The 21463-nt window shown below is 41.3% G+C and overlaps 1 protein-coding gene across 4 annotated transcripts in view; it reads right to left on the bottom strand.

The window, feature by feature from the left end:
• The window catches only part of ablim3 (actin binding LIM protein family, member 3), a 316208-nt gene that overhangs the window by 129068 nt on the left and 165677 nt on the right, over positions 1-21463 (bottom strand). For all 4 annotated transcript variants that reach the window (XM_059650745.1, XM_059650743.1, XM_059650744.1 and 1 more), the window contains 2 exons: positions 14764-14890; positions 12236-12329 (listed from right to left, as the gene is read on the bottom strand). In XM_059650745.1, coding sequence (XP_059506728.1) covers positions 12236-12329; positions 14764-14890 — 221 coding nt within the window. The remainder of the gene's footprint in view (positions 1-12235; positions 12330-14763; positions 14891-21463) is intronic.

Genomic DNA, 21463 nt, shown 5'->3' with positions numbered 1-21463 from the left:
ATTCCCTACAGTGTGGAAACAGGCCCTTCGGCCCAACAAGTCCACACCGCCCCTTGAAGCATCCCACCCAGACCCGTTCACAAATTCTCTGGCACTGATGTAGTCATGTCCAAATGCAGAAACACTTGGACAAAATTCAGGCTTAGGCTGCTAAGTAACAAGTCACTCCACAGAGGAGAAAGGCAATGACCATCTCCAATGAGAAGTAATCTATCACCTCTTCACATTCATTGTCATTACAGTTACTGAATCTACCACTATCACAATTCAGATATTGAAATCGACCAGCCATATAAATACTGTGCTTATGAGTGTAAGTCAGAGGCGAGGAATTCTGCAACGAGTAACTCATTACTTTACCTCACCAAAGCCTGTCCAGAACGGATGAAGCAAAAGTCAGGCATGCAATGGATACTCCACACTCGCCTGAATGGGTGCAGGTTCAATCATACTCAAGAAGCTTGATGTCATCCAAGACAAAGCAGTCTGCCTGATTGGCATCCTATCTATCATCTTTAACATTTATCTCCTTCGTCACCAAAGTGCAGCGGCAGCAATGTTTACCATCCATGAGGTGCACTGTTGCTACCCATTAAGGCTCTTTCGATAGTAACTTTGAAATGCACCTCTACATCTAGAAGGACATGGGCAGTGGAAGCATGGGTCTGCAAGCTCCCCTCCAAATAAGACGCCATCCTGACTCGGAACTACATTGTTATTCTTTTACCGACACTGGGTCATAACAATGGAATTCCTTTCCTAACAGCACTATGATGTGCCAGCTCCTCACAAGCTAGTGCCTCACCACCACCTTCTCAAAGGCAATTAGGGATGGACCATAAATGCTGGTGAGCCAATGGCACTACATATTATGAACCATTAGAACAGCAATATTCCCATTTACTTTCTTCATCAGGACATCCGTTAAACATGATGGTTGGTATGTATGAGTACAGGGGATATTTTATATTGCTCTTTCCAGTAACTTTTACAGAAATTTCAGCCACAGCCTCTTCCTGGCATATTTTACATTGATTACATCTCTAGTGCATTTTACATAAACAGTCTTTGCAGCTTCCTCAACAGGAAGCTTTGAAATTTCTTCAGACTGCTTTTTGACTCTTGTGCTTATGTACATTAGAGGCTGTGCATAGACTTGATCCAACGTGTTACCATCTGTCACTTCATCACCAAAATATCTGGCATGCTCATAACCTCTGCCACAAGCACGTAAAGAGAGGAGAATTGCGAAGCATTCTGGGAAAACGTCAGATGTTGAGCTCGGTGATGCAAAAAAAACCCTTCTCTGTAAATCTTGACGTAATTCTGCAGAAACTGCCAGTGTGTAAGTGTGAAAGGGTGGTTTGTATCGGTTCGAAATAATCCTTTTCAAATGTGATGAACATCCAGGAAAGTCATTTCCCATTACCTTGTGTAAGTGAGATTGTTATTGATGAAATGCACTGAAACAGTTTTTTAGTACTTTTGATGCTATTTTTAAACAAGAAGTCCTCAATCTGTAAACCCCTCAATTTTTTTGACTCATGCCTTCTATCTTATTCAGTACTTTATTGAATGGTTGCTAGCAGGAAGACACTTTCCTTAGCTTCTACTATCTTTGCTGACGTCTTGATGAGATCCATCAGACCATATCACAGGTAGAAGCTCTGGTGTGCGCATGTTTAGAAAATAATTGCAAGAACTCTCGGAGGAATCTAAGAAATTAGTCAGGAATTGGCAGAAGAATTTATTTCCCTGACATGCAGACATAATTTTAATTGTTTACCATCAGTGTCAGCCAAGAAACCAACTTTATGGCTATCGGCTGCACAGTTTTATCAAGATTAGATGAAACATTCAGGCAACAGGGACGGAATCATGAAAACATTCTTCGTGGTAATGTGGAGAGTTCTATTAAAAAAATGGTTACTACTTCAGTGTGATGTGAACAAAGTAGTAAATGACAGGAACAGGCGTTTTGGCTCACCAAAACTCTGCCGACACGATGCCTTTCTAAAGTAAAAATGTTTTGGCTCAGTGTTGTCCATATATATTTATTCCCTGCCTATTCATATATCTGTCAAGGTGCCTCATAAATGTCGCTGTTTATCAGAATAAAAACTGAAAGAACTGCGGATGCTGTAAATCAGAACCTGAGGAAGGGTCACTGGACCTGAAATGTTAACTCTGATCTTCCTTCACAGATGCTGCCAGACCTGCTGACCTTTTCCAGCAACTTTTGTTTTTGTTGCTGTTTATCAGATTCCACCACCTCCTTTGGCAGTGTATTCTAGGCATTTGTAAAAATCTTGCCTCTCACCTCTCCTTTAATCTAGCCAATTACCTTCAACCTATGTTCACCACATTTGCCTCCAAATCATTCATATATAAAACAAACAATACAGGTCTCAGCACTTATCCCTGTGCAACAGCACTGGTCACAGATCTCCAGCCAGGAAAACATCCTTCTCCTGCTAATCTCTGCCTTCTATGGCTAAGCCAGTTCTGTATCCATCTCATCAGCAACTGCTGATCTCATGTGACTTCACCTTTTGTATCAGACTGCCAAGAGAACGTTGTCAAAGACACTTCTAAAGTCTATCTGGACAGCATCTACCACCCTGTCCTCATCAATCATCTTGTGACTTCCTCAAAACAATCAAGATGGTGAAACACAACCTTCTCCACAAAAAGCCATGCCGCTAGTGCTAATAAGCTTTCATTAACAGGGGGATTGAGTTTAAGAGTCGTGAGATCTTGTTGCAGCTCTATAAAACTTTGGTTAGACCGCACTTGGAATACTGCGTCCAGTTCTGGGCGCCCTATTATAGGAAAGATGTGGATGCTTTGGAGAGGGTTCAGAGGAGGTTTACCAGGATGCTGCCTGGACTGGAGGGCTTATCTTATGAAGAGAGGTTGACTGAGCTCGGTCTCTTTTCATTGGAGAAAAGGAGGAGGAGAGGTGACCTAATTGAGGTATACAAGATAATGAGAGGCATGGATAGAGTTGATAGCCAGAGACTATTTCCCAGGGCAGAAATGGCTAGCACGAGGGGTCATAGTTTTAAGCTGGTTGGTGGAAAGTATAGAGGGGATGTCAGAGGCAGGTTCTTTACGCAGAGAGTTGTGAGAGCATGGAATGCGTTGCCAGCAGCAGTTGTGGAAGCAAGGTCATTGGGGTCATTTAAGAGACTGCTGGACATGCATATGGTCACAGAAATTTGAGGGTGCATACATGAGGATCAATGGTCGGCACAACATTGTGGGCTGAAGGGCCTGTTCTGTGCTGTACTGTTCTATGTTCTATGTTCTATGTTCTAAGTCTATACATTTCCAAATGTGAGTAAATCTTTTCCCTAAGAATTTTCTGCAATAATTTCCCTACCATTGACATAAGGCTCACCAGCCTGAAACTTCCTAGATTGTCCTTTCTGCCTGTCTTAAACAAAGGAACAATGTTGGCTATTCTCCAGTGCACTTTCTGTGACTAAAGAGGATATAAAGATTTTGTACAAGGCCCCCACAATCCTCTCCCTCAGCATTTTTGGATACATCCCATCAGGTCCTGGGGATTTGTCTACTTTAGTCCTTTTTAAAATACTCAACACCTTTTCCTTTTTAATATTGACATGCCTCAGATTATCAACATACCCCACCCAAGACTCATGAGCCACAATGACCTTCTCCTTTGTGAATATTGGTGCAAAGTTTTCAATAAGGGCCTCATCTACCTCTGCTGGCTCTGTGCATAAATTCCCTCCTTTGTCTTTGAATGGATCTACCATTTCCCAAGCTACCTTCTTGCTCCTTATATGCCTTTGGATTTTGAGAAATTCCATTTGGCAAAGATATTTCATGGCCCCTTTAAGCCCTTGTTACTCCTTGTTTGAGTTAATTCGTCCCCCAACTCTTTGTAATTTTTGAGGGGTCTGTCTGTCTTCAGTTTACTAAATCATATGTATGCTTCCTTTTTCCTTTTGACCAAGCTCTCAATTTCTCATCATCCAAAGTTCCCAAATCTTGCCAACCTCATCCTTCATTTTCACAGGAACATGCTGATTCTGAACTCTAATCAACTGGATTTTAAAACGGTTTCCACATGCCAGATGTGGATTTGCCCTCAAACTACCACCCCCCATCCCCCAATCTACATTTCTCCATTCCTGACTAATATTGTTATTATGCTCCCTAACTTTGATTACCTGGTCAGGCTCATTGTCCAGTACCAGGTCTAGCATGGCCCATTCCCTTGTTGTACTTTTCATATATTGTTTCAACAAACCATCCTGGACACACCTAACAAATTTCCTCCCATCCAAACCCTGGCACTAAGGGAGTCCCAGTCAACAGAGGGCAAGTTAAAATCACCCAACACAACAACACTGTTGTTTTTACATTTTTCCATAATGTGTCCACATGTCTGTTCCTCTACCACCCATTATCTATTGGGAGGCCTGCAGCACAATCCTATCAAAGTAACTGCACCCTTCCTCTTCCTGAGGCCTACCCATATTGCCTCACTGGATGAGCCCGCCAAGTTGTCCTCCTTCAGTACAACTGTGATATTTTCCCTTTGCAGTAACACAACTCCCCACCTCTTTTATATGTCTATCATATTGAAGCATTTAAATCCCAGAATGTTACACAGCCAGGTCTGTCCCTCTCTCAACCCAATCGCTGTAACAGCCACAACATCATAGTTTAATGTATTAATCGAAGGTATACATTCATCTCCCTTACCTGGTCATACGCCTCATGTTAAAACAATAGTAGGGCATGTAAACCTGGGGCAGCAGTGGAGTGATAAATGTCAACAAAGGCTGGTCCCAAAGGCTTTGAGGTGCAAAGCTGAGGTACCAGGCAAAAAAAAGAAAATTCAAAGAGAAGTCAGAGCCAGTTCAGAGCATGGAGCAGCATAGGTAAGGTACAAATAAATATTTATCAGTTAGTGCTCTCAGTGGTTAGTTTTTTTTTATATTTAGTAGTCAGCATTTACATTCTGCCCCCTACCCTAAATTTCTATTCTCCACAAATTGTAAACTTTGTACTTCTTTGATCAACTGATTTTTTGCTATCCGTGGTTACACCATGTGCCTTAGCATTCAATTGTGTTAGCTACACAATTAAATAGTCTTAAAACTGAAAGCAATTCTAAGTTCATTTTAATATATAAATAAATATGTGAGATACATGATGTTTGTAGTTGACTAGAACCACAAATAGAACATGTGGTAGATGGATGATAAACTTGAACTAGAAAATCTCAGACGACCCCTAGAATTCCTGCCTCCAGGTCACCTGACCAACTCTCTTAAAGGGGTAACACACAGTCAACTACATCCAGAACAAAATATGTTAATAAGTGCAAGACCTATGTTCGAGATGTCTCCGTCTCAAATCTCTCTGATTTGGAGTTGCTTGAGTGTGAGTGGACACTACACAACACATGAGGGAGGAAGAGGAAGGAGTATGTTGACAGTTTGCTCCAGAACAGCATCACATTTCTGTAGAGGCACAGGTTCAGAACAGTGGTAATATCTCTAGCATAAGAATTAGGGGAATCTAGTGAGATAGAATGAAGATCTACAGAAAGTGACCTTAGCCAGCAAGTACACAGTTGTTACAAACTGTGAAGATAAGGATAACAACTACTGGAAAGGATGTTTAGCATGGCAAGACGTGGGGATGATGGAAGTAATATGAGAGTTGTGGGGAATTCAATAACTGGCAGATGAATAGCATCTTTATTAAGCAGATAGAAAGTTCCACATGTTACGTTGCCCACCTGAGGCCAGGATGAAAAAAAAATCTTCAACCATTACAGACGAAGGAGGAGGAGGATCAAGACAATGTGGTTCATATTGGGCTAACTTATAGAAAGAGAAAGCAAAAGAATATGTTCAGAGTATCAGGTACTAAGAGGTAAATTATAAAGAAGGACCTCCTGATTATTACTTGAGTCACATTTGTTTTGCATAGTGATTAGATAATTAGGGAATGAACTGGTGTACACAAGGTTGTTCTAAGAAAGTGATTTGCCTCATTTTGCGGTGCTTTGGCATTAGTATTGAAACAGGAGTGGAACATACCTAAACTTAAACTGAGGGATAGTAGGAACTGCTGATGCTGGAGAATATGAGATAACAAGGTGTAGAGCTGGATGAACACAGCAGGCCAGGCAGCATCAGAGGAGCAGGAAAGCTGACATTTTGGGTCTGGACCCGTCTTCAGAAATGGGGAAGGGGAAGGGAACTCTGAAATAAATAGAGAGAGAGGGGGAGGCAATGATGGAAGGTGGATAAAGGAGCAGATAGGTGGAGGGAAGACAGACAGGTCAAGGAGGCAGGAATGGAGCCTGTAAAGGTGAGTGTAGGTGAGGAGTTGGGATGGGGATTGGTCAGTTGAGGGAAGATGGACAGGTCAGAGAGGCGGGGATGAGGCTGGTTGGGATGAGGTGGGGATTGGGATTGGTCAGTGAGTTGGGAGGAGTAGATAGGTGGGAGAAAGGACGAACAAGTCAAGAAGGCAGGGATGAGCTGGACTGGTTATGGGATGAGGTCGAGGGTGGGGAGATTTTGAAGCTTGTGAAGTCCACATTGAGACATTGGGCTGCAGGGTTCCCAAGTGAAATATGAGGTGCTGTTCCTGCAGCCTTTGGGTGGCATCATTGTGGCACTGGAGGAGGCCCAGGATGGACATGTCGTCTGAGGCGTGGGAGGGGGAATTGAAGTGGTTCGCGACTGGGAGGTGCAGTCGTTTGTTACGAACAGAGCGTAGGTGTTCCACAAAGCAGTCTCCCAGTCTCCTCTTGGTTTCCCCGATGTAGAGAAGGCCACATCGGGAACAGCGGATACAATATAGCACGTTAGCAGGTGTGCAAGTGAACATCTGTCTAATGTGGAAGGTTATCTTGGGGCCTGGGATGGGGGTGAGGGGGGGAGGTGTAGGGGCAGGTGTAGTACATCCTGCAGTTGCAAGAAAAAGTTCCGGGGGTGGTGGGGCTAGTGGGGAGTGTGGAGCAGATGAGGGAGTCACAGAGAGCGCGGTCCCTCCGAAATGCAGATAAGGGTGGGGAGGGAAAATGTCCGTGGTAGTGGGGTCAGATTGCAGGTGGCGGAAGTGGCGAAGGATGTGGCATTGAATCTGGAGGTCGGTGGGGTGGTACATGAGAATGAGGGGGTTTCTGTCTTTGTTGTTATGGCGGGAGGTGGTGTGAGGGATGAGTTTCAGGAAACACGAGAGATGCAGTCACGGGCATTTTCAACCATCGTGGAGGGGAAATTGCGGTCCTTGAAAAACGAGGACATCTGTTCTCTGCAGCCAAGCCATTTTAAACCTAATGAAAATCAGTTAAGTTTTCCTTCGGCAGTTGCCATAAGCTGTGATTTTTAACTGATTATTCAAAGACCTTTTGGAGGTGAACCAGCCACCTTATGTTCCTTGCAAACCTGTGGAAGCATCCAGATGGCTGAACAGCTTAAAAATCATAGGGATCATCTCAGCAGTTTTGGAATGAAGAGCTACTGAACTAGCTTCCCAATTTTCCTTCTTGCATATCTTATTTTTCCCTGTCTATTTGTGGAGGATTTTAAATAAGGATTAGAGTTTCACTAATGTATTAATAGTTTCTATTTACCTGTAGAAAAAAATCTAATTGTTTAACATTAAATAATAGATCATGTTAATTATGAAAATTTCATCTGTGCTTCTTCTCAGCCTGGGAATGAAAATCAGGTGAATTGGGGAATTTTGGGTACTTATTTTTAAAAATTATTAACATTTGTAATGCCTCTGAGCAGAACAGGACTTGACTTCCAATAAGCTACCCCAGTGAGTTGTGCCAGCAGGACTGCGTTCACCGTTCTCACAGGGCAATTCACTAGTGGTCTCGGGAGGGTTCAACTAGTTAGGCAGAGGGTTGGGAATTTGAGAAAGAGGTCAAGTTTGAAGGAAGTAGAATTGAGAAAAATAGAAGTCAAAAACTGGAGACTAAGTATTGGCAATCACCAAATAAGATCAGAACAAAGAATAATGCTGGGAAAAGGTAATAAAGAATTAAAATTCTATCTGAGCATACATGGTATTCACAAAAGGTTCGTAATTCGAAAGCATAAACTGAAGTAAATGCATATGATTTAATAGACATGACAGAGACACAGCGATAGGGTTCCCACAATTGGGAACTAAATATCCAAGGATATTTGGTATTTAGGAGGAATAGGCAAAAATAATGTGGAAATGGGGTGAGACTTTCTAGGTGTAGATCAATGCATCACTAGCAGAGGATTTTAGATCAAAGTATCAAGATGTAGAATTAGTTTAGCTGGAGCTAAAAAAGAGCAAAGGTCAGCAAACATTGGTGGGAATTGTTGATGGGTCCTCAGATTGGTAATGTTGACCAAAGTCGAAAACAGAAAATTAGAGAAGCATGAAATGTGGGTAACAGAATAATATTGGGTAACTTCAACTTACACACAGGCTGTGTTAACCTAATCGCACTAAGGCTGTGGAGAATGAATTTCTAGAATGTGGGGATTGGGCTATTTTGGATTTCATATTATACAATGGAAAACAGCTAATTAATAAACTAGTTTTGAAGCAGCCTTTGGGAATTAGCGATCATAATATGAAAGAACTTTCCAGTAATTTTGATTATGATGTCATTCATTCTGAAACTAGTGTCTTAAATCTATGAAGGGGAATTATAACGGTTAGAGAGGCAAGTTCACAAAGGTGGATTTGGAAAACACAATGAAGCGATCGATAAATAGATAACAGCTAGTATTTAAATAAATTTTACATGGGCTACAACAAATAAATATACTGCTCTGAAGCTCAAACACCGAAAGGGAAAGGGAAATCAACAGCGATTAACAAAACATTGCATCAGATCAAAGCAAGTAGCTTATAAGGATGCCATGAAAAGTGGTAAGTTTGAGGATATGGAGAAAAGCAGGATCAAGGAATTTGTTAAAGGGAAAAGACAATATGAACGCAAACTAGCAAGGAATATAATATAGGCTTATAAAAGCTACTTTAGATATGAGAAAAATAAAAGAACAAAGGTGAGCCCATTACAAAATAGGGAAATGGCATAGAAGACCAATTACTTCTGTACTGTTTACATGGAAGAAGGTACAGAAAATCCCCCAGAAATACTGGGCAACCAAGGGACCTGTGAATCAGAGGAACTAAAATGAATAACAATTATTATTATTACAATGTGAAGATGTTGTACTTGAAAGGTGAATTGGATTGAACATTGATAAATACCCGGGATCAGATACGCTTCATCCCAGAGTGTGGAAAGAGATGTCTACAGAGATTGGGATACATTGATGGCTATCTATCAAAATGCTATAAATTCTTGAAGGATGTAAGTGAAGACAAAAGCAGTGCCATTTAAGGAGGATGGAAGAAGGAGTTAGTAGAACTATAGACCTGTTGGTTTGACGTCAGTAGCAGAGAAAATGTTACAATGTACTATAAAGTACATGATAACAGAACACCGAGAAATGAGTGGTAATATTGGTAGAATCAATAGATTTATGGAAGAGATACCAAGTTTGATAAACTTGTTGAAGTTTTTGCAGATAAAAGACAACCATAGTATTTAGTAGAAAAAACACAGCAAGGCAGATGTTTCTTAAATCAGGAAAGATATGGGAGTGTGAGTGTCGAAAGATTCCTTGGTATCCTTATTCATGAGCTATTAAATGTTAGTGCGTGTTTACTGCAAGCATTTGTAAGGCAAATGGTATGTTAGCCTTCCTGGCAGTAGAATTTTTGTAGAAGCAAAAATATGGCTTTTTGAGTTGTATAGAGGCTTGGTGAAACCTAACCTCAAGTACTGTGTGCAGTTTAGTCTCCTTAATGATATTAACGGTGAGGGATTCAATGATGGTAACACGATTGAATATTAAGGGATGACCGTTGGATTGTCACGAATTGGAGATGGTCTTGCCTTGATTTGTGTCATGTGAATGTTACTTGCCACTTGCCAAGGCTAGATGTTATCCAGATCTTGTTGTTTTTGAATATGGATTGCTTCAGTATCTGACAAGTAGCAAATGGTGATGATCATTGTGCAATCATTGGTAAATATCTCAATTCTGGCCTTATGATGGAGGGAAGATCCATTGATGAAGCAATTAAAGATGGTTTGGCCTTGGGCACTACCCTAAAGAACTCTTGCAGAGATTACTGCATGGTAGACTTGTTAGTAAGGCTAGATCACATGGGATCCCGGAGGAGCAACTGGCCACAAAATTGCCTTGAAGGTGGGAGACAGATGGTGGTGGTACAGGATTGCTTTTCAGATTGGGGGCCTGAGACCAGGGTGTGCCACAAGGTTCTGTACTGGGTTCACAGGTTTTCATCATTTATATAAATGATTTGGATATGAATATAGGAGGCATGGTTAGTAAGTTTGCAAATGATACCAAAATGGGTGGTGTAGTGGACAATGGAAAAGTTTTATCTTAGAGTCCAACAGGACTTTGATCAGACAGTCCAATGGGCCGGGGATGGCAGGTGGATTTTGTTAGACAAATGTGAGGTGTTACATTTTGGTAAGGTGAACCAAGTGCAAGACTTATACAGTTAATGGTAAGGCCCTCGTGAGTGTTGCTGGACAAAGAGACTTAAAGAGTGCAGGTTCATAGTTCCTTGAAAGTGGAGTCGAAGGTGAACAGGGTGGTGAAGAAGGCATTTGGCATACTTGCCTTTGGTCAGAACATTGAGTGTCGGGGTTGGGACGTCATGTTTAGAATAAAGCATGCAATTCTGATTGCCCTTCTATAGTAAGGATGTTGTTAAACTTGAGAGGGTGCAGTAAAGATTTACACGATGCTACCAGGGCTGGAGAGTTTCAGTTATAGAGAGAGGCTGAATAGACAGGGGCTATTTTCCCCTGCAGCGTCAAAAGCTGAGGAGTGAACTTATAGAGGTTTATAACATCATGTGGGGCATGGACAGGGTGAATTTCCAAGGTCTTTTTCACAGGTAGAGGAGTCAAAACTAGAGGGCATAGGTTTAAGATCAATAGTGTAAGATTTAAAGTGACCTGAGTGGTAACTTTTTCTTGCAGAACATGCTGCATGTAGGGAATGAGCTGTCAGAGGAAACAGTGGAGGCAGATACAATAACAACATTTAAAAGGCATCTGGATGGGTATGTGAAAAGGGATGGTTTGAAGGATTTGGGCCAAATGCTGACAAATGGTGCAAAGTCAGGTTGGGATGTTTGGTTGGCACTGATGAGTTGGACCAAAGGGTGCATTTTCATGCTACATGGCTCTATAAACAAAACCATCTTCCTATATGCCAGGCATGATTCTAATCAGAGTCTGCTCCCTGATATCCACTGATTCCAGTTTTTCTAAGGCTGCTAAATGCCACACTTGGTCGAATGTGGCCTTGATGTCAGGGCTGTCAATTTCATCTCACCTGTAGAATTCAGCCCTTTTGTGCATGTTTGAAATGAGGTAAGGAACTGAGTGGCCCTGGTGGAACCTTAACTGAGTGTCACTGAACAGGTTGTTGCTGAGCAGATGTTGCTCGATAGCACTGTTGATGACATGTTGACTTGGATGTAGAAAGGGTGTTTCCTCTGATTGATGACATTAAAACCAAGGCACAATCACAGGTGAAGGCTATTTAAGTTTGAGATTAGGAGGCATGGCTTCACTCAGTGTGTGAATCATTGGAACTCTGTACCCCAAAAGGCCTATAGAAGCTTAATCATTTTCATGCTTAAGACAGAAGATGATAGATTTCTGGAGACTAATGACACTAGCGAATATGGAGATCGCATGGAAAAGTGGCATTGAAGTATATCATCAGCCATGATCTAATTTACTGGTAGAGTAGTCTTCATGGGATGAATGGACTCTTCCTGTTCCTATGTTCCTAAATGTGCAATAAGCTCAATGTAACTTTTCTCTTCATACGGAAATTGGGAAAATAATATAATTCACGCTTATATTGCGAGGTGTTCATAAATTACATTCTCTCCAATACTATTGCTGCAGAATTACTTAACCTCTTGAACAGGTTAGTTCTTCTGAGTTTTCTTCTGCCACCCTGTAATTATCAGATGGATACCTATGGCTCTGAGCAATATGACATTGAAGAGAATGAACCTTACAGTCATCACTCAATACCTAACTTAAAGTAGAATTCTCTTTCAAGAGTTACAATAAAAAGAAAATCTATTATTTTTAACAGACACTTACCTCCAGCACTCTCCCACTGATATATCTGTCACAAGTCTCACACTTAATGCCAAACTGCGAATGGTAATCAGTCTCACAATAAGGAACACCATCCCTGAGAAATAGAGAAGGAAATTGAAACTTAACAACTTATACTGACCTACTCATCATACAGCTTCTTGGCTCAGGAAATCAGTTACGTTTTTCATCAAAATTTTGATTGACTTAATTTTCAATCCAAGATGCTTTACTGTTATTCTCAGACTCGGATTCTGTCAATGTATGACTCTATAAGTGGCTTTGCTCTTACACTGAAACAGCATGAGCAATTGAAATGCAGGTTTCTATTACAGAAACTTGACACCACCAAATTCTGCTGACTCTTTTAAAGCTGTAAAGGATGAAAGATGTTCAATGCATCAGCTGTAATAATGTGAAACAACATGAATTCAGGACATGTAATCTCCCTATCCATTTAAAGACACACAAGCTCCCTATGCTTGCTAGATAACAAGGTGTAGAGCTGGACGAACACAGCAGACCAAGCAGTATCATAGGAGCAGGAAGGCTGACATTTTGGGCCTAGACCTTTCAACAGAAATGTGAGAAGGGAAGGGGATTCTGAAATCAATAGGGAGAGAGGGGGAGGCGGATAGAAGATGGATAGAGGAGAAGATAGGTGGAGAGGAAACAGACAAGTCAAGGAGGCAGGGATGGAGCCAGTAAAGGTGAGAGTAGGTGGGGAGGTAGGGAGGAGATAGGTCAGTCCAGGGAGGACGGACAAGTCAAGGGGGCAGGATGAGATTAGTAGGTAGGAAATGGGGGTGCGGTTTGAGGTGGAGGAGGGGATAGGTGAGAAGAAGAACAGGTTAGGGAGGCGGGGACAAGCTGGGCTGGTTTTGGGAAGCGGTAGGGGGAGGGGAGATTTTGAAGTTTGTGAAACCCACATTGATATCATTGGGCTGCAGGGTTCACAAATGGAATATGAGTTGTGTTCCTGCAACATTCAGGTGGCATTGCTGTGGCACTGCAGGAGGCCCAAGATGGACATGTCATCTAAGGAATGAGAGGGGTAATTGAAATGGTTCGGGACTGGGAGGTGCAGTTGTTTAGTGCAAACCAAGCGTAGTTGTTCTGCAAAGCGGTCCCCAAGCCTTTGCTTGGTTTCCCTGATGTAGAGGAGGCCACAACGGGCACAGCAGATGCAGTATAACACGTTAGCAGATGTGCAGGTGAAAATCTGCTTGATGTGGAAAGTCTTCTTGGGGCCTGGGATGGGGGTGAGGGAGGAGGTAGCACTTCCTGCGGTTGCAGAGGTAAGTGCCCGGTGTGGTGGGGTTGGAGAAGAGTGTGGAGTGGGACAAGGCAGTCATGGAGAGAGTGGTCCCTCCGGAAAGCAGATAAGGGTGGGGAGGGAAAAATGACTTTGGTGGTGGGGTCAAATTGCAGATGGCAGAAGTATTGGAGGATGATGCATTGGATCTGGACATTGGTGGGGTGGTATGTGAGGATGAGGGGGATTCTTTTTTGGTTATTGCCGGGGGGGGGGCGGGTAGGAGGGATGAGTTGCGGGAAATGTGGGAGACACGGTCGAGGGCGTTTTCGACCACTGTGGGGGAAAGTTGTGGTCCCTGAAAAACGAGGACATCTGAGATGTTCAGGAGTGGAATGCCTCATCCTGGGAGCAGATGCAGCGGAGGCCACCCCCTTTGTCTGTAGGAAGTGGGAGGAATTGAAAGAGAAGTTGTTGAGGGTGAGGACGAGTTCGGCTAAGCTTATGCTTGCTATTTATTTTTCCAATATCAAACATCAGAGGTAATACTGCTATAAAATATGTGGGCCTGGATCACATTTTCAAAAGCATGGTTTAACTTGATTAACTAGCCTTTTAATCTCTCGCCTGATGGTTTTGTTATGGAGCTTAAGAGTTGGAAGGGGATACGTTAGTGACAATTGTCACGAGAATAGATAATTTATTCAAAACACAGTATCATGTTAGCGAGTTTTGAGAAGATTTGTAGCTCAGGTTGAGGTTCTGGATGTGAGTTTGCTCGCTGAGCTGGAAGGTTAGTTTTTTACCATCATCGTGGTAAAATAATTTGCCAAGATTCATTGCAGATGGCAGAGCAGCAAATTGGGGATGTATTTTTTATAACCTTCACTGCCTGAGCAGTCATATTTCGATGATAATTTCGCAAGTTCGGCAGTGGGAAGTTGATATATTCTGCCTGATTGTGGCCGAGGAGCAAAGGGTCAAAGTCACTCCATTGTTTACATAAAAATAACAGGAACTTAGGTGAAAGAGCACTGAATATTTGTGGAGCTGAACTCTACAATGAATCAGTCTCTTCAGGAAAGAAAGAAGAAATTCCAAGGAAGATTCAATGCTGTAGCAACAAATTATGAGCTCCTTGAAGGTAGGCAGAACATGTGAATTAAATATAAAACAGTAACCATGTCAATCTTGCGGAATGGATAACATTTCAATAGTTAATGAATCTAAATCACTTTTCACTACATATACTGAATTTTTCAACTACCATACATACTTGCTGATATATTCTCCTGTCAGCACAATACCACAAGACTGGCATTTGAAACAGCTCACATGCCATTGCTTCTCCAAGGCCAGTAATGACTGTCCATGTTTGATTTCATCTCCACAGCCAGCGCACTCTGTAATAAAAATACAACAAACAGAATAGATAATCCACAAAGTATCTTCAAAAATACAGTAATTATAACTCACTTCAAATGGCTGTTAGGGAAACATGTTTCAGAGGAATATACCAAAATTACGTGTCTTTACTTAAAACTGTAGCAATCCTGAGGTCATGTCAAGCTCTGTCAAGTTGACAGAATTATCACAATCATAAATATTTAATTGTATTCTACATACTGTAATTACATTTTATGCTTCACTTCACACTGATTCAATACATTTCTGAATAAGTTTAATTTATCATTTTGGAAGTTTGTTATCATGTTTATGTTTTAGATCTTAGTTATATTTTAACTCATTTATCAATGGATTATGCCTTTTCCAAGTTCAAATGCAGTTCAAGCAAATATCAGTTTGTTGGCAGAGGTGAATCAGCAGTCTATCATAGATCACAGAATCCCTACAGTGTGGAAACAGGCCCTTCGGCTCAATAAGTCCACACCAATCCTCATATCATCCCACCCAGACCCATCCTCCTTTAACACACGTAAGCTACACATCCCTTGACACTACAGGCAATTTACCATGGCCAATCCACCTTGCCTGCACATCTCTGGACTGTAGGAGGAAACTGGAGCACCCGGAGGAAACCCATGCAGACATGGGGAGAATGTGCAAACTCCACACTGACAGTCACCCGAGGGCGGAATCGAACTCAGGTCCCTGGCACTGTAAGGCAGCTGTGCTAACCACTATGGCAACGTGCCACCACAATGATATAGAATCCCTATAATGTGGCTATCCAGCCCAATAAGTCCACACTGGCTCGCCAAACAGCATCCTACCCAGACCTATCCCCCTGCTCTATTCTCTGTAACCCCGCATTTCCCATGGCTAACATACCTAACCTACAAATCCTTGAACACAATGGGTAATTTATCACTGCCAATCCACCTAGCCTGCACATCTTTGGACCGTGGGAGGAAACCCACAGAGGCACGGGGTGAATGTGCTAACTCCACACGATCACCCGAGGGCGGAATCGAACCCAAGTCTCTGGTGCTGTGAGGAAACAGTGCTAACCACTGAGCTGCCATTCTGCCCTTATGGATCCTCTGCAGCAGGGAACTAAATGCTGGTCTCTCATGTAACAGGAGGGGACACTAACTACTATATTACTGAGGACTCATTTCTGAAGAAGGGTCCCAACCCGAAAATATCAGCTTCCCTGCTCCTTCGATGCTGCCTGGCTTGCTGAGCTCCTCCAGCTCCACACTGTGTTATCTGACTCCAGCATCTGCAGTTCTTACTATCCCTATATTACACTCTGCCTGATTTATTTTCCAGTGACTGCATTCTGTACAGCACATACCCTGCATCATTTTACAGACGTTTTCTCATGGATTATAAAAGCTGGTAAGTCTGGCTAAAACTTTACAAGGCAGTAGTTATACCACATTTGGAATACTTTGGTCCCTTTAACTGAGGAAAAATATATGACACTGGAGGCAGTCTAAAGAAGGTTCACGAAACTGATCTAAAGTATGGAATATTTGTCTGATGAGGGATGGTTGAATAGGTTGTGCCTGTATTTCTTCTCTCAGTGCATAGTGAATCTGGTAAATTCTTTACCTCAGAAGGCTGTTGAGGTTAAATCATTAAGTATATTCCAGGCTGAGATAGACATTTTCAATCAGTAGTTGGATGGTGGAGCAGATTCGATGGGCTGAATAGCCTACATCCGCTCCTATGTCTTATTGTTTATATTTAACATTATTTGATTTCAACCAAAATATGTCATCAATTTTGACATCAGTTTTATTTTTAGTCTGATACCTATACATTCTTTTACGTTTTAACCAGATAGAAATTGTTTACTTTATAAAGGTTTCAGTCCTTTCTAACTGATTTCCATCCCAGTAGATAAATCTAGTCCATCTAGGAAGGAGTCCAGGATGTTCACCAAAAGGCTCATGCCTGAGACAGAAGACTTAAGTCTATACTTTTCAATGCAGGCAATAGATAATTGAAAGATACGGCCCCAAAATGTCGAATTGTACAGTTAGACAATGGTTATTTCTTGCACTGTGCCTGCTCTTGGACTGGCTTTATGCAGTGTTATGTTATGCTATAACTCCAGTTTCTGACACATTTGTTAGTCACCAACAATTCCAAATACACTTACGAGGTCTATTAAGGTGGGACACCATCTCCTCTGTAACTTCACGGAAGATGTGATGGAATATCTATCTACATGTAATCAGAATGAGAAAGGTCTCCTTCACATTTCTGGCAAACGTTACAGCAGTTGATGAGAAACAACTTTAGAAAGTTCATAGCCCTTACTATAGGCAGCTGCCAACTGCACTAAAACGGCTTTTAATCAAGTTGCTAAAAGATGACTTTGACAATATAGCATCCTTGCAAACAAATGTTCCACATAAAAACTAAGCACTTTCTAGCCAAGTATTTTTCAGTCTAGTACAATGGTGGAATATTTATAGACTTAAACAAGTTCATGCTGGGGTCCTGGAGGGTGTGTAAGACCACAGTGGTTTATTACGTTTGGTAACTTGCGTCAGTTTATTTCCTGAATAAGGTGCCATCTTTTGTTTAATTCCACATCCAGAACAACTTTGATGTAAATGCTGCAGCGTCACTGCATCCCCAGTTATCTTACAGCTTAGTCACAAAGATAATCCTGACTTCTTTTCTCTTTTACAAGGAGTTTTTTTTTCTATCCATCTGCTTGGTTTCCTCCAGACTCAAGTGAGGAGCTTAATAGTTTCTTTGTCACTAAAATCAAGATAGCCTGGTCACTGGTGAACTCCTTCTTTCCATCAGTCAAATTTTTCTGATGCTCTCTCCTCACTCAATACTAAATTTTCATCCTTCTCCAGTCTCTCTCATACCCTCTCTGTGCTCATGCTATCCGTGAGACCACCTCCTGTTTCGCCAGTTTTATCCCTATGAAATTAATGGCGACAATATGTCCCCTCCTGACCCCCATGCTAACTGACATCGTAAGGGGAGGCAATGGCTTAGTGGTACTATCACTGGATTGTTAATCCAGAGACCTGAATAACAATCTAGGGAACTGGGTTTGAATTCCACCTGGCAGATGGTGGCATTTGAATTTAATACAATATCTGGAAATAAGAATCTAATGATGACGATGAATCCATTGTCCATTGTCGGGAAAAACTCACCTGATTCACTAAAGACCTTTAGCAAAGGAAACTGCCATCCTTACCTGGTCTGGCCTACATGTGACTCCAGACCCACAGCAATGTGGTTGACTCTGAATTGCCCTCTAGGCAATTAGGGATGGGCAATAAATGCTGCCTTGCCAACGACATTCTCATCCTGTTAATGAACAAAGGAAAAAAAATGTGGCTCTCTCTTCAGGTGCTGTTCCTCTCTGCCTTACACCTTCAATCCTCTCTCCACACAAAATATCCCTTGACCGACATCTTTGCAAGCTTCCATCCTAGTCCCAAACCCTCTTTCCTTTCCAAAGCTCTTGAATGTGTTTTTGCATCAGAAATCTAGTTCAAAACAGGTTTCAGTCCCTGCCACTGTACTGAACAGCTCTTCTCAAGGTCACACATGTTATCCAATATAAATAAAATAAACCTAAACTTTCCATCTCCTTATCCTTCTTGACCTGTCTGCTGCATTCCCCTCCTACCCCTTCACAGTGTTGTCCAGCTGGCTGGGAAATATTTTTTATCTAACTAATCATAGTCAGAGAATCACCAGTCTCCTTTTTGTGAACCTGCACCATTACCTCTGGGTTCCACCAGGGATCCACTTGTCCTTAGCCCCTTCTTTTTGCTCATCCACATGCTGCCCATTGGCAACAGCATTTGAAGGCATTGTGTTGTTTTCCACGTGAATGCTGAGGCCACCCAGCTCTCGGTTTCTACACTGCTGTTATCAGGTTCTCTATCCAATATCCACTACTGGACAAGCAGGAATTTATTTCAATTAAATATTGGCAAAGTGGAAGCCATTGATTTGAACACTACTTCCAAGCCCTGATGTATAAAAACAGATTTCTCTACCTAGCAGCAGTCTGCCTTTGTATTAGTCAGTTCATAACCATCACATTTGATCCAGAAGTGAGCTTCTGACCTCATATTTATGCCATCTCAAAGATCACCTATTCCCGCTCTGTAATATTGTACAACTTCTTCCTGGTCTCAGATCATCTGCTGCTCAAACCCTCAATTTGTAACTTTCTTATCCTCCAGACTCAAACTCAACATATTCCTAGCTGGTCACCTACATTCAATGCATTGTCAACAATAGGTTAGCCAAAACTCAGCTGCCTGTATCGTAACTCACAGCAAGTCCCATTTTTCATCATAGCTGCACTCACTGATCATCCTGAGCTCCAGTGAAACAACCTGGTTGATTTTTGGATTCTAATTATGGTTTTAAAATCCTGCATTACATTTTTTTTTGTCGTGATCACTATAATCTTCTACAGTTTCATAATCCTCCAGGATATCTGCCTCTCATTCTGGCCTCTTGTGCAAATCTAATTTTAATCAATCCAACACTGGTGGCTGCACCTTCTTGCAACAAGTTTGGAATATTCTCTCAACATTTCTCTGCCTCATCACCTCACTTTCCAGTTAAGGACTAAATGTATTTCTTTCAATGAGGTTTTGATATTTCGATGTAATATCTCTTTATGTGCTCAGTGCCCTACTTTGTTTCATAATGCTCCTGTGAAGTGCCTTGGGACATTTCATTGTGTTAAAGTAGCTGGAAAATCCAAGTTGTTCAGCTGATTTTTTTTAGTTGACCACAAACCCTATGTTGTAAGATTAATAGAGTTTAATGACCATGGATGGAAATTATTAGTTCTGGTCATAATCAGCAAATTACATGCTCATCACCTACTATTTGAGCATGCAACTGTAAGCCATCTTAAATACAAGAACCGGTCCTTGTCCTTCAACTCTGCTAAACTCCCTTGGTGTACTCCTGAATGTGTAGCATTCGTTTGTTTATACTGTCCTGTCAGTCATAGTCCAATAGGAAATAACATTCATACTGAAGCCAGATTTTGGTTGTAATCTTCTAACACCACTTGTCTGGTGAGTAAAGCATTGCTGTTTTACAGTGATTAGATTTTTCCACAACTCCTTGTAATTAACCTAATAACACATCTGCTAACTTCCTAAGGCAATTCTGCAGCTCATGTTTTACTTTTGACCGATCTGAGGGAAATCTTTTACTCAGTATTCTTACTGGCACACTGCAAACTGCTGTAGACTATATTATTTAATTTTGTTTCATAAAATATTCACTGAGCTGCTGCATAGTGAGGTTCCAGCATAGTTTTGGAACCAAGATTTCAAAAGAAATGTTTTGAAGATGGCTTTCTAAATAATACGAATGTCAATCATGAAAAGATTGGCCGCATTCAATAGTTTGTACATCAATAAAGACAGAAATGACACAATGTAAGATTGAGGAAGTACATTATGTAAAAAAATGAAAAGTACCTTAAATAAGTTATTTTACAAAAGAGTTTGTAAAGCTATAATAAGATATGCAAATATTTATAATGATTGTTTATAAAATCCTATTTTCGATGAAGAGACTACATCTAAGTCTATATTTATTAAACAGTTACTGATATCCCTGCTTTGTATTTGCAAATTGGCTTATTATTTCAGATTACCAGAAAATTCAGGATTCTTTTAAAGTTACCTCGCACAAAGTTTGTAAACTATTGTTGAAGAAGAAATTGTATTAAGAAATCTAAAGTTGTCTTATTCAGCAAAAACAAGAATTAAATTTCAAAATATACCATTTTGATGATAACCTTGAGCAAAAAGTATCATGTTAATGATGGTGGTCCGGTACTCAATTGCTCATCAGGGATTCATTAATTCTCTGGGTTAGTTTTATTTAAACTGTAACATATCATAGTCAGAGAATCACCAGTCTCCTTTTTGTGAACCTGCACCATTACCTCCGGAGGTGGTGTTGCTGCCTTGAAAAACATTAAGGTATATAAGTCCACAGGGCCTGAGGCAATCTATCCCAGGATACTGAAGGATGCAAGGGAGGAGACTGCTAGTACCTTGACAGAGATCTTTGTATCCTTTTTATCCACAGCTAAGGTTCCAGAAGACTGGAGTATAGTTATTCTTTTGTTTAAGAAGGACAACAGAGACAAACTAGGAAATTATATGCTAGTGTGCCTTATATCTAGGGGAGAGAAACTGTTGGAGAAGAGTCCTAGAGACAGGAACGACTCACATTTGGAGAAGAATGGACTTACTAAGGATAATCAGCACAGCTTTATGTGGTTGAATTCTTACCTCACAAGCTTGATTTAGTTTTTGAGGAAGTTACAAAGATGGTTGATGAGGGTAAGGTAGTGGATGTCATCTATATGGGCTTTACTAAAGCATTTGACAAAGTCCCTCATGGTCGGCTGGTCCAGACAATCAAACACATATGGAATCCATGGTATAACAAGGTGTAGAGCTGTATGAACACAGCAGGCCAAGCAGCATCAGAGGAGCAGGAAAGCTGGTGTTTCGGGCCTGGATGACTTG

The sequence above is a fragment of the Stegostoma tigrinum genome, chromosome 13, assembly GCF_030684315.1.
Source record: "Stegostoma tigrinum isolate sSteTig4 chromosome 13, sSteTig4.hap1, whole genome shotgun sequence".
NCBI classification, from domain to species: domain Eukaryota; kingdom Metazoa; phylum Chordata; class Chondrichthyes; order Orectolobiformes; family Stegostomatidae; genus Stegostoma; species Stegostoma tigrinum.
The sequence above is the reverse complement of the archived record's forward strand: the minus strand, read 5'-3'. Positions and strand labels throughout refer to the sequence as shown.